At 51.4% G+C, this 12289-nt stretch overlaps 5 protein-coding genes across 5 annotated transcripts; 3 read left to right on the top strand and 2 right to left on the bottom strand.

The window, feature by feature from the left end:
- Window positions 1–556: 556 nt before the first annotated feature.
- On the top strand, window positions 557–964 carry N7477_000659 (putative Yippee zinc-binding protein Moh1; the record flags this gene model as incomplete). Its single annotated transcript, XM_056962322.1, has 2 exons — window positions 557–655; window positions 731–964. 2 exons carry the CDS (start codon window positions 557–559, stop codon window positions 962–964), a joined length of 333 nt encoding a protein of 110 aa, XP_056827325.1.
- An 803-nt stretch (window positions 965–1767) lies between these two features.
- On the top strand, window positions 1768–3200 carry N7477_000658 (alcohol dehydrogenase family protein; the record flags this gene model as incomplete). Its single annotated transcript, XM_056962321.1, has 6 exons — window positions 1768–1904; window positions 1961–2107; window positions 2169–2265; window positions 2324–2788; window positions 2848–2969; window positions 3098–3200. 6 exons carry the CDS (start codon window positions 1768–1770, stop codon window positions 3198–3200), a joined length of 1071 nt encoding a protein of 356 aa, XP_056827324.1.
- A 506-nt stretch (window positions 3201–3706) lies between these two features.
- N7477_000657 (KH domain-containing protein) lies at window positions 3707–4942 on the top strand (the record flags this gene model as incomplete). Its single annotated transcript, XM_056962320.1, has 2 exons — window positions 3707–4106; window positions 4254–4942. The coding sequence occupies 2 exons, from the start codon at window positions 3707–3709 to the stop codon at window positions 4940–4942; spliced, it is 1089 nt and encodes a 362-aa protein (XP_056827323.1).
- Window positions 4943–6564: 1622 nt separating this feature from the next.
- N7477_000656 (uncharacterized protein) lies at window positions 6565–8040 on the bottom strand (the record flags this gene model as incomplete). Its single annotated transcript, XM_056962319.1, has 5 exons — window positions 6565–6860; window positions 6942–7449; window positions 7499–7642; window positions 7703–7863; window positions 7983–8040. The coding sequence occupies 5 exons, from the start codon at window positions 8038–8040 to the stop codon at window positions 6565–6567; spliced, it is 1167 nt and encodes a 388-aa protein (XP_056827322.1).
- A 1444-nt stretch (window positions 8041–9484) lies between these two features.
- Window positions 9485–11651, bottom strand: N7477_000655 (putative LPXTG-motif cell wall anchor domain protein; the record flags this gene model as incomplete). Its single annotated transcript, XM_056962318.1, has 3 exons — window positions 9485–9661; window positions 9690–11336; window positions 11457–11651. The coding sequence occupies 3 exons, from the start codon at window positions 11649–11651 to the stop codon at window positions 9485–9487; spliced, it is 2019 nt and encodes a 672-aa protein (XP_056827321.1).
- Window positions 11652–12289: the final 638 nt, after the last annotated feature.

The raw sequence follows: 12289 nt of genomic DNA, 5'->3' as shown, positions 1-12289 counted from the left end.
CGATCCGGTGCGGGGTTACGCCTGAGGCTCCCAAGCACTGTTCTGACTTTCTTGATTTAAACCTCTCCGATTACTCCAACTTGACTTACTTGACCAATTCTCCCCCTAGACCCAGCCTCACCTTTTACATCTCTCAACAGGCTCGGGGTGCTCTTTCCGCGAAACCCGACATCACCTTATCGTGCGGAGACCTTATCGTCAGAGATCCGTCAACTCCGCCTACTTGACAACGTACCTGCTCCTCTCAGGCTTCCTTGACGCCTCAAGTGTTATTGTCGGAGCTGGCTCGACAAGGCCTACAGCAGCAACGAAAGTGGCTCGAGACAAAGAGAAAGACCGGGCCATTTCTCGAGCCGTCCAGGGCGGGGCACTCCTTATTGAGGACCGCAGACCGGACACTTTTCTGAAGCACGCCCGAAATTCTGCTCCCAGACCCCTTCAGAAGCTCAATCTACTGTTTCTGCTACACTGATACTGAAATTTCTCTTCTCCTACCACACCCCGCTAAACCATAGGTTGCCACGTCCGCCCCGGACAGCACTACCAGCCAGCCACCATGGGTCTCTCGTACAACGTCTATCTGACCTCCAACAAGATCTTCGGATGCAAAACATGCAAAACACACCTTGCAGATTACAATGACATTATAAGTCGGGTGAGTCTCTAACCTTTGACTTCAAAGGTCCTTTGCCTGTTGGCCTGACACCCGCTGACCCGAGTGTCCCTCTAGAATTTCCGCGGCCAGCACGGCAAAGCCTACCTCTTCAATAACGTCGTGAACATCACGCAATCTGATCCAGTCGAACGTAACATGACCACGGGAAGACACATAGTGTGCGACATCAACTGCCGACAGTGCAAAGAAACAGTAGGATGGAAGTACGACAAGGCATACGAGAGCAGCGAGAAATACAAGGAGGGCAAGTTCATTTTGGAAGAGGAACTGCTGTGTATTGTGTGTTAAGGATATAGTCTTGGGTTGATTGAGCCTTCATATCCCGACACCATGTCCGTGTTTCCTCCTTCATTTTTCTCAGCCTCGGTGTTTTTGCTAGGCGTTGCGCGGTGCACATGGGTCTTTTTGTTTTACTCTTCACGCTGAACCTTATCCACTGAAGCCGGCAACCATGTCATTTGCAGGACAGGCAGGGCTCTAGGCGCAGTGAGAAGTGCTTAGCAATGCATTCTCGGCATCACAGTATGGCCACTATCTTGTCTTCTGAAGCTATTCTATGCATTGTGCAGAACAACTTTGATCATCCCATCCACCGCGATCCAGTGTAGGCTAAAATAGATATGGTCTTCGCGTCCTTGTAAAGTCATATATACGCACTGCAGAGAGACAGCAGTCTATTTTGGCGAACCTTGGAGGAATCACGCAAGGTGCCGGGTCCACATATAGGGCTTTGTAATCAACTTTAACTATACGCAGACCGATGGACAGCTTTCAGCGATATTAAAGGAGATATTTACCACCACGCTTCGATGTGGATGCCTTTACAAATTTACTGACAAACTCGTCCACTTCTCCGCCTCACCTGAGGAACCAACGCATGTAAAGGTAAATTACAATTAGACCCACTCGCACAGAAAAGCCTGGAGACAACGGGACCCGCACATTGCTGCAATGACTCCCCTCCAAAGGCCACACGCAGCCGACCGGGCCGGGCAACTCTCGGATTTCCAGTTCTGTCGACATCGCCCGCAATTTGACTTCCTCACTAAGCCCCACCTTTTCGATTCAAGCCAGCAAACCGTTCAGCAAAGATGTCATCCTCCGGTATGATGCAGGCTGTTGTTTTCAAGGGACCTTTCAAGGTTGCCGTGGAACAGAGACCCATTCCCACGGTGCAGGATCCAGAGGATGTTGTTGTCAAGGTCGCATATACGGCGCTCTGTGGGAGGTGAGCTGTCAGAAAGACATCGTTTCCTGGAATTCGAGACTGACGGGCTGGCTAAGTGATCTCCATATGTACCGTGGCATTGAGCCTAGCCCCGCGGGACCTATCATGGGCCATGAGTTCATGGGCGAGATTGTCGAGGTTGGCAGTGAGGTGAAGGCGCTGCAGAAAGGTGATCATGTAGTCAGTGCCTTTACTACTTCTTGGTATGTATTCTGTTCAAGGTGTTGCAGTTTTTTAAATATTTCATTTCTCACATTGTGATAGCGGCAAGTGTTTCTACTGCAAACAGGGATACTCTTCCCGTTGTGAGAAGAATACTCTCTTCGGCTGTGAGCGCCTGGACGGTGCTCAAGCCCAATATGTGCGCGAACTTCAACTCATCCCATTTCATGATATTGAATAGCTAATGCTCTCTATAGGTTCGTGTCCCGAATGCCGAGGGCACTGTCATGAAGGCACCAGAGGGTCTTGATGAGAAGTATCTCGTCCTGATGGGTGATATCTTCCCCACGGGCTACTTCGCCGCCAGCAATGCGTTCAAGAACTCTACTCTGGAGCAAATCGCCGAGCAGACTGTGGTTGTGATCGGCTGTGGTCCTGTCGGCCTTTGCGCGCTCATCAACGCTCTCGAGTACAAGCCTAAGCATGTGTTGGCGGTTGACTCCGTCCCGTCCAGACTGGAGCTTGCCAAGTCGCTCGGCGCCGAGCCTTGGAACTTCATCACTGATCGCGAGGGTCTGGATAAGCGCGTGCTGGAGTTGACCGAGGGTCGGGGTGCAGATGCCGTTATTGAGGTCGTTGGTCTGAGCCCTGCACTGCGCACCGCATATGACCTGCTGCGACCTTTCGGAACTATTAGCAGTGTTGGAGTCCACAACGCCGAGGTAAGTGTTTGATGTTTCTCCGCAGCTGGTAGTCTATGTGTTGACTGGGTTCCCTTTAGATTCCTTGGGATGGAAACGATGCCTATAACAAGAATTTGACTGTCCACATGGGTCGATGCCCAGTGCGCTCAGTCTCTGATAAGGCACTAGCAGTTCTGAAGAAGAACCAACATAAGCTTGGGTGAGTTCATCCTTCACTGGACGTCGAAGAGACGTCGCAGTTGGTCAATAAGACGTCAATAGAGTGGCTCGAAGTAGACAGAAGATCACGAGGCCGACGGTTTCAGGAAAGCGCTAACATCAAGACAGATTTATGACCGAGAATATCATGCCTCTCTCACAGGCAGTGGAAGCGTACGAACTGTTCAATGCGATGAAGGTGCAAAAGGTGGTGTTTGTGGCGGACAAGTAAAATCACGATGGTTAGAGTAAAATGTGGCGTGTAGATAGAAATCAACTGGTTTCTCCGCTTAACTCACAACATTCCCTCCGCCAACTCTTCACCTCACCTTGCACCTCCCATCACCACCCTTCTCGTTTCCCTCTTCCTCGCCCTTCCTCTTTCCTTCCTCCTCTCCTCTTCTCCCCGATCACCCGTCCACTCTTCCGAAACGCCTGCATCCCCCTCCTCTCCCCCTCCCACCTTTCTCCACTTCATCTCGGTCCCTCATCGGTACGTCGTCCACTCCAGGCACTGTCGACTACGTCTCTCTTGGCTTTCGGCAGGATTCGCCTGTCGCGCAAGATTTCCGTTGAAGTGCGCTGCCTTCTCGTCGTCGCCGAAACTGACTTTGCCCGCGCAGTGATTTCCCCTCCATCCACGCCGCTGCGACCGTGTGACTTCCGCCAACCACCCCAATCTTAATCGCTAGTTTCTCTCTTCAAATATCTCCTACTTCGGTCGAATCGCAGACTACAATGGAGGCTACCGAGGTTCACCAAACTACCATGCCTGTGGCCGACGAGCCCATGAACGATGCTGCCTTCAACGATGCTATCGATCAAGACGCTATGGATATCGTTCCCAAGACTGAAGAAGAGTACTCTCAGTCAATGCTCACTCTTCGTGCTATCGTCTCATCCAAGGAGGCCGGTGTCATCATCGGAAAGGCTGGTAAGAACGTCGCTGACCTCCGCGACGAGACCGGCGTCAAGGCCGGTGTGAGCAAGGTCGTTCCTGGTGTCCATGACCGGGTTTTGACCGTCACTGGTCCTCTGTCTGGCACCGCTTCGGCCTATGCGATCGTTGCCAAGGGTCTGCTGGAGGGTGCCCCGCAGATGGGTATGGGCGGTCTCGTTTCGAACAATGGAACCCACCGTAAGTCATTTGGAATCCTTTACACCCTCGCAAAATGAACTGTTGCCATTTCAAAATTTCGCGGCCTTACCGGAACCATGAAAGGGCGTCGGAATCGTCTACCTTGACTTTTGAACTGGACCCGACCATGTGCTAACCCATCATCAGCTGTTCGCCTTCTGATCTCTCACAATCAGATGGGCACTATCATCGGTCGCCAGGGTTTGAAGATCAAGCACATCCAGGATGCGTCCGGTGTGCGAATGGTCGCCCAAAAGGAAATGCTCCCTCAGTCCACAGAACGTATCGTGGAGGTGCAGGGCACCCCCGAAGGCATTGAGAAGGCTGTTTGGGAGATCGGCAAGTGCCTCATTGATGACTGGCAGCGCGGTACCGGCACTGTCCTCTACAACCCTGCTGTTCGTGCGTCTCTTGGAGGCTCGCAGCCCATTCAGAGCAGCCCAGTCAGCGGCAATGGTTATCCCAGCCGTCAGTACAACCGTACTGGCAATGGAGCTGATTTCAGTGACAACAGTGGCTACAACCGACGATCCTCGGACGCTGGTGCTCGTGGGTACCCCATGGTCACCGAAGATGGCGAGGAAATTCAGACCCAAAACATCAGCATCCCCGCTGACATGGTCGGATGCATCATCGGTCGCGCTGGTAGCAAGATCACCGAGATCCGTCGAAGCTCCGGAGCCCGCATCTCGATCGCGAAAGCTCCCCACGATGAGACCGGTGAGCGCATGTTCACCATCATGGGATCCGCTCAGGCCAACGAGAAGGCTCTTTACCTCCTTTACGAGAACCTTGAAGCCGAGAAGACTCGCCGTAGCCAGCTTCCCCAGGAGTAAAAGCCTCGGAGGCTTATGGGGAGCCCGACATGGCTTTTTTGCGTTTCTTTTCTAATTTAACGACCCCAAAGACTGTCGGTCATGATCAGCGGCGGTCATGTGCATGCGCGTTTATTTGCTTTTATTTTCCTCCTTCCGATTTCCCCGATGCGACCCCTCATCTTACGCGTCGCTTCTATGATCAAGAGGCAAAAGCCTTGCTGTGATGGACGGGCCTGAGCGTGTTAGATACCAAGTCTTGTGTGCCATAGTGGATTATGGCGTTGAGTTGAATCGCACCTTACACGAATCTCTTGATTCTGGCAAATCCTTCGGACCCTGTGATTCCTATACATCATTGCGGCTGTGCGTTTCTAGTCTTTTTGCTTCGAAGCCCCCATCTTACTTTTCGACGGAATTTTATCTCGCTATTATCGACCACTCTTCGGCCACTACCGCGACTCCCGCTCATCATATCATCTCCTCCTGTCTCTACCTCTTGCTCACCTCGTCCCCGCGAAAACAACCTACTTCCGCTCACTTTACTGCAACGTCGGCCTGGAAGTTGCGCTCAGTTTGTTGCGCCTCCTCCTCGCTTGCCACTGTGCAGCTTCTCTTTCCTCCTGACTTAATCGCGCGATTCCTTCACCTTCATCTTACCTCCTATTCCCTTTGACCGCGTCTCCTCCCTTCTATCAAACAAAATGTCCGAAACCGAAAAAACAACCATTTTCTTCACTGTTCTCCTAATCGTCGCCTTCAATCCGCCCCTTATTCTCGCGTGCAACTCTTGTTTCCTCTTTTCCCTTCACTATCTTACTGCTCTCAACGTTGCTCGGACATGTGACTACATATCTCGAGTATACTCCAAATATCAAAAGAGATCCCTATCTGCCGCGGATAGGCTACGATTTGGTACGATCTTGTCTCCTATGTACCTGACCAAGTCTGTCCGTAGTAGTAAGCATAGAAGTAGCACGCCGGTCGGCAGTAGCAAGGCCAAAATCGCTAAATACTTTGAGATCTGTCAGAATTTAGTGTCTCGTCGGGGCCCCCAGCCAATCCTCGGCATCACATCAGGATCCCGAGTGCCACAAATACTCTCGGCCTGGGTGGAAATCCAGCCACTCTTGTCATATTTTCCGAAGACTTTCGAACATACGACCATCCACACGAAATGCTCGGTGGGGGACGCGTGCGCTTTTAAGGGTTTCAACCCTACTCCAGTTGTTGCCGTCAACGGTGGCGGTCCTACGGTCATGCCAATGTACGGCAGTATCCCAAAGAGCTCTTATATCGTTGCGTACGTGTTTGTGCGTTCCCACAATCTAGTCGTTTCTGCACATATCACCAATGAGGCAGATGCGCAGTTTGCCTATACATCTATAACTATCCCTATGGACGTGAATAGATCGGATGGGCGGTCCAACATTCACCCCCGCATTCGGTAACTACACGGTGATATGACTTTTGCAATCCCGTCAATTGATTTGGAATGATCCTGACTCATAGCATAAATGATCTGGAAATTGATGGAGTGATTATTTAGGATTCGATGGAATAAGAGACACCATCGAGTGCAATAATATTGAGCTCGCCATGTAACCAGTTGTTGTGATATTTCTTTGCAATTAGCGTTGGACTCAGTTGACCAGAAACCCTTGAGCGTAGATCAAGTCCTTGGGATTAATTTGTGCGTCCGCCCATGGAACATCGTCCCATTGTGCACAAACAGTCTCTTCACCCGCAACCAAGGGATGAATGTTGCGCCGGGTACACATCACGTAATTGGATGCCTCCTCATGGAACTCGTTCTCATCATAGCTCTCGATTTCCGAGTCTTTAGAAGCCGGGCCCGCTTTCCTATATGTTCCAATGAGTTTGGGGGAAAGTGGCAAAGCAGTCAATCTGTCGACGTCCAGCCAGGCTTCCGCACAGTCTACTCATAGCATTGTCAATCGGTTCTTCCAGGTGATCGATAGAAAGAGCGGCCGGAATCTTCCTCGCGCCTCTGTTGGACACAGCATAACCATATAAGCAGCAAACCGCCTCTGCGCGGAATGCAAAGCGTGTGGAGTCTTCGGGAACTGTTCTCTCCAGCTATCGAGAGGCCCACCGAGGTCCCAAGCTCGGTGTTGGTGACTTGGGAGTGTAGGGTCGTTGGGAATAGCGTAGAACTGGGTCTCGTTATTTTTCGGGGCCGAACCACATCCTCCAATCCAGAGGACATTCCAGTCGGTTCCATAGGGGTGTTCTGGAGACACCTTCTCATTTCCTTGTAATGGATGTAATCCACGGGCGAATTCGTGTAGCTGTAACTTGATGTTCACATCCCAATCGGCACCGTCTTCAAAGATCAAGGCACTCGAGTAGGAATTCTCGACGATCTTGAATGGGTTCAATATTAGTTTCTGCTCAGTAAAGCTAGACTTATATCTGGAGAGGATGGCTCTAACTTGACCAATGCATTCATGTGTGCCGCGCCAACACGCAGCAATTCCAGGCTTAGTGGCTGAGATAGTGAACCCCTGCATTGTGTGTGAGCTTCCGGGTTCCTTAAATGCGAAAAATGCTGACATTAGGCATTGCCTTCTGCTTCAACTCATCTGGCCTGACTCCTTCGAGCCAATCCACTCTGAAGCCCGTGACTGAGGCTGCGACATCCAGGAAGTCACGCTTGTCGGTTCGCCCTTTCATGCCAATAGCATAGATATGTTCAAACTATAAATGTCAGACTTTTCATTACCCTTGGTGCCCGAAGCAAGATATTTCAGGACGTACACTGAGAGTTTCATTCTGGATGTGAGCCAGATCCTTGTCATTAATTCCATTGTGAGAGAGATGAGGTATATTCTGGCGCCATTCGGTGGCTTCTGAACTCGAACGAGAAAGAAGAGAGGAGGGGAGATATGCAAGCGTCACCAGCAGCGATTTGCAGGATTCTGTAACTTTGAAGCATAGCGATTGAAGGCTTGAAGGGTAGATTCAACCCTGGCTGTAGGTGCAGGGCTCATGAAGCGTGAACAACATGAGACAAATCTTGCTGCGACACCTTTTCTACTATGATTTGAATTCCCGTTCTGGTTTCCGCTTATGCTTTCGGCATCTGAGTAGGCCATCGAGAACGGTATTCCTTGTGATGTTTCTAGCCAAGTGCAAATGACTGGAATGCGGCTCAATCTTCTGCAAACAGTCAGCAATGCTGGCCTTGACACCTGAACATTGTATGTGTACTGCTGACTAAGCTTTTCCAGCACGTCCGTACTATAGAACGTTAAGCCTCAATAACAGGCATTTCTGTACTTTATGAAGCAAAATTTCATAGAACAACGAGATCATGGACAAGACAAGGTCAATATTGATTGGGTATATTGAAATATCTACAGGTATCACGTCAATTGTATAGGATGGTTCAGTAATAGTTTCGGGTTTACTCATGTGTCCCTGAAATAAAGTGGTATTCTGATTCAGAAGCAACTGGATCCCTTCGTATTTCTCAAGTTCAGCAATATTTCAGCGGCATCTCAGAAATCCATCTATATTTTCGGATACATCCCCGCACATCTCCTTTAATCAACTCCCTCATGGCGTCTTACCTTGGACCAGGCAACTAAACAGTCACGAACTCTATGACAGGCGAATGATTCCACATAGGAAAAAGGCCAAATCGATTCCGCCAAGGTGTGAATTCGAGGAGTCTGGCTCAGTATGAGGTTTTCCTTAAGTGTAAGCTTGACTCGATTCCACACATGATGCAATCCATTGAACTTTTTTAGTGGGAGACTTCACCTGCAGCGACGAGGCGGGAAGTACGGCATCAAGACACGTTCTTGTTCCCGCGCGGAATCATTCTTTTGTCGCACAGGCATGGGGTTGCCTGGCGATACGAAAGCGGGAGTTGAAGCAGGCTATAGGGTAGATCAAGGTACGTAAGTCAAAGACAATAAGGCTTACTCTATGAAAACTGGAGTATGAAAGTCTCATTCATTCGTTAGAGAAGTTCGTGACGTGTAAACGCGAATGCACGCCCCGAGTCAAGACAAAAGCCACCAAGCATGTGAGAGGTGTTGGTCAACAAGAGATGTATAAGAAGGCAATGTACAAGCGAAAAGAAGAAAGTCAGGGTACGGGCGCCGGTGAAGGTTGTGTTTGTACAAGAGTCGACGGACCTTGGACATTCATGCCCTGAAGAATCTGAAGGAAATGAATTGAACAAGAGGTGGCACGACAATTGAGATAAGGAAAAGGGACTTTGGTGTCCATGTCTCATTGACAGTATGTGGGTTCTTTCAACAGAGGAAATTCGTCACGGTGCATCAACGTCGAAAATGCGTCGTGTGGACTGGACAATGCAATAACGGACTCCAGACCAACAGGTATGCATTAGAGAAACAGGAAAGCGTCTAAATTGTGGGAAAGAAACGCCAGTCGGAGGTTGGAAATTACCGGAGAACATAATCAGATGCGACGTCGCTGCGTAGAATTCAAAAAGGGCGTTACCGGGGGTTTTGGTCGGTAGGCATACGCGATGGTGGCTGAGTGGATGCAGGATATCATAATAGGCTAGTCGATGCTATCGTCCATATTGGTGTTGTCATCGGTCATGACTGCAGAACGTCGTCTCAGGCCAAATTTCCGAGCACCCAGGCTGTTGGTACGGAGGCGTGGTTGTTGGATAGGAGTATAGCTTGTGACCGTCTTGCTAGACGGTACGCTGATGCGGGTTTGCAAGGGTTCAAGCTGAGGAGATTGGGGGGCTGTCTTCGACTCCAGAGGCTCCGGTAGCAGGCGAAAGACCATACCGCCGGGATCCAGCCTGGATGTTGGAGCGAGAAGTCGCAGGGGAATACACAGCTGGGGTCGCATAGCTGCGGCGAAATGGAATGCCAGTTTGAGACAATGTGGAAGGCGTTCGAGGCAGTGATGAAGGTGCCTGAGATGGGGTCGACGGTTGTTGAAAGTGTGCTGAGCGCGGAGAGATGCCCAGTCCTTGCTCTTGATTCGGAGGCCCCGCGATAGACATTGATCGAGAAACCGAGTGAGCTCGGGAGAACCGTTGTTGGGGGGATACGCTCTGCGCAGGGCTCGGTGTGCCAATCTCAGTCATGGTCCTTGAAAATGAACGGTTAAGAGGAGTCGCTGCCTCTCCATTTTCCTCATCAGTCGGAGGCCGACGACTGCGAAGAGATGCCGAAATACGGTGAAGTCGGCTCGGTGGAGGACCTCCAGGTGATGATGGGGTCGGCTTGATATCTGTCGCTGTGGTGCCTGGGCTATGGCTGACGAGGGAGGCTCTTCGCGCGTCAAGGCGACTAGGTAGGCGGCTGCTTATACTTTGGCGCCGTTCGGGTCGTTCTACCCCTTCGGGCTCGTAACTAGAAGCTCGCTGGTAGGCATGTGTGGGTGTTATAGAACCGTTCTCGCCATTCGACCGCTGAGACTGAGCGCCTCCGCCATGGCTAGATGAGGGCCGATTTCTCTTTAATTGCTCATCCGTCAGGGCCAAACAAAGTTCTGTCAGGCCGCGACATACACTATCCGCTTTACGTCGGGCATGCCTTTCAGAGGAGCTATATCCTCCATTCACTACAGACACTGAGCCTGATGGTGCTGTACTGACGCCCAACACGGTCGAGAGATTCAGAGCATCTGTGATCGTCGCTTCCAGTGCCATGTACACTTCACTCATCAAGACAGTCTTGGCCTTGGCCAATGCCGATTGTAGAAGCGGGTGAACCGGGTTTTGGGCCGCATTTTCGGCGTCCGCGGATGGACTGCTCGCTTTGCGGTAGTGCTCAGGCGAGGTAGATATTGCAGTGGCCGTAGTGGCAGCAGTCCGTGGTCTTTCCTGGCTTGCGCCCGATATAGCGGCTTGGGATGATGGAGGTAGTTTTCCAGTAAGCTCCAGCTTGCGAATCCGGGACTTCAAGTCGTCCAGCTCGTCCCATACGGTGGAAGGTGCGGTCGTCGACAATGTGGATTCGGTCCCGTCGACTCGCGCTCTTTCAGCGTCAGCCAGGACTCTTTCAGTCGTCTCGGAGGCTGAGGGCTCGCGGCTGCTTCGAACAGTGGACAATGTAGACCGCCGATGAAGACGGTGTTGAGGTTCCTGAACAGAAGCGCGTCTCTCTCCGTTGACTTGAGGTGATCGCGGAGAGGTCTCGGGACTTGTGCGACTCAGCCGGCTGCGAGGGCCGCCAATTGTTGATCGCGCACCGGTAGTCAGACTGGAGTAGCGAAAACGGTTCGGGTCCTCAAGAGGGTGGGCAGAGGCCGATGAGGTATGGGTGTTGGAGCTGTACGGGAGGGTAGGAGAGCCATTTTGGGACAGCAAGGGGTGGTCGACATTGCTGAAGCGCTGATCGGGTGAAGGAGGTTGCTCTTTATCGATATCGAATATCGGCGACCGTAAACTCTGGCAAAGTATCCTAGTCGCGACTGTTTACATCCTGTCAGCCATCAAGACCAAGGGTTTTGGTAGGTACCATGGTCAACACGGCCAGCGACCATGACGCAGAGGGAACTCGGTACTCACCCGTCTAAAGTCTGAGCGGCCCAGAGAGTCGCGCCGACCAGAATCAGACCTTGCGATGTTCAGAAATATATCGTCATTTTTCGGGCGCCCGTCGTCCATGTCGACTCTGTCGGCACCGAGTCGATAAGATCCGTTCAGGGAGCGACCATGATCCGGCAAGGCTCGCGTTTCAGAGTATGCCACGCTCGATGGCATGCTTCTCACATCAGGGCGCGGCGAAGGTGGTACGGCATTGAGCGAACTCTCGCAAGATTAATAGAGCTGAGAGTGGGAGGAGAGAAGCTTGGAACGGATCGACGGAATCGCAATAGGGAGTGCCTGGTTTTGGGGCACAGTAGGCGTTTCACCACTGGATGGGGTGGGGCTCCAGCTTCTGACGTGAAGAGACGGATTTGAATCCGGGTTTAACTGGGTTGGCCTTTTGCCTTGGGCTGGGAGAACTTCTGGGGCCTAAGATTCGCGTTTGGCTGCTGTGTGAACCTGACTTGATGTGATCGGTCACCGCCGATTCAGTGTTTCTGGGGAAGCTACTTGGACATATGCATCTTGCATCACCCACGCCAAACAAACCCCACGAGTGTGATCACTGTGACCATCTTGACACTTTCCACATGTCTGACCTATCGAGCAGGCATGACAAAGAAAAAACCAGAATAGTGCCAATTGTGGGCTGGGCGTGTGGCTGGGAAAATTCGGATGTGGACGAGGTCCCCGTCCCGTCCCAGCGTTCGCTTTACACCTCTAGAACGGGTGTAGGTCCAGAGGTATTCGGATCTACTGCCTGCTGCATTTTGTTGAAACAGACTGGTCTTCCGATACAGTGCAGATTGCAA

This window comes from Penicillium maclennaniae, assembly GCF_028827695.1.
Source record: "Penicillium maclennaniae strain IBT 15551 chromosome Unknown utg000001l:1.0-3280838.0:1.0-3283122.0, whole genome shotgun sequence".
Lineage (NCBI taxonomy): Eukaryota > Fungi > Ascomycota > Eurotiomycetes > Eurotiales > Aspergillaceae > Penicillium > Penicillium maclennaniae.
The sequence above is the reverse complement of the archived record's forward strand: the minus strand, read 5'-3'. Positions and strand labels throughout refer to the sequence as shown.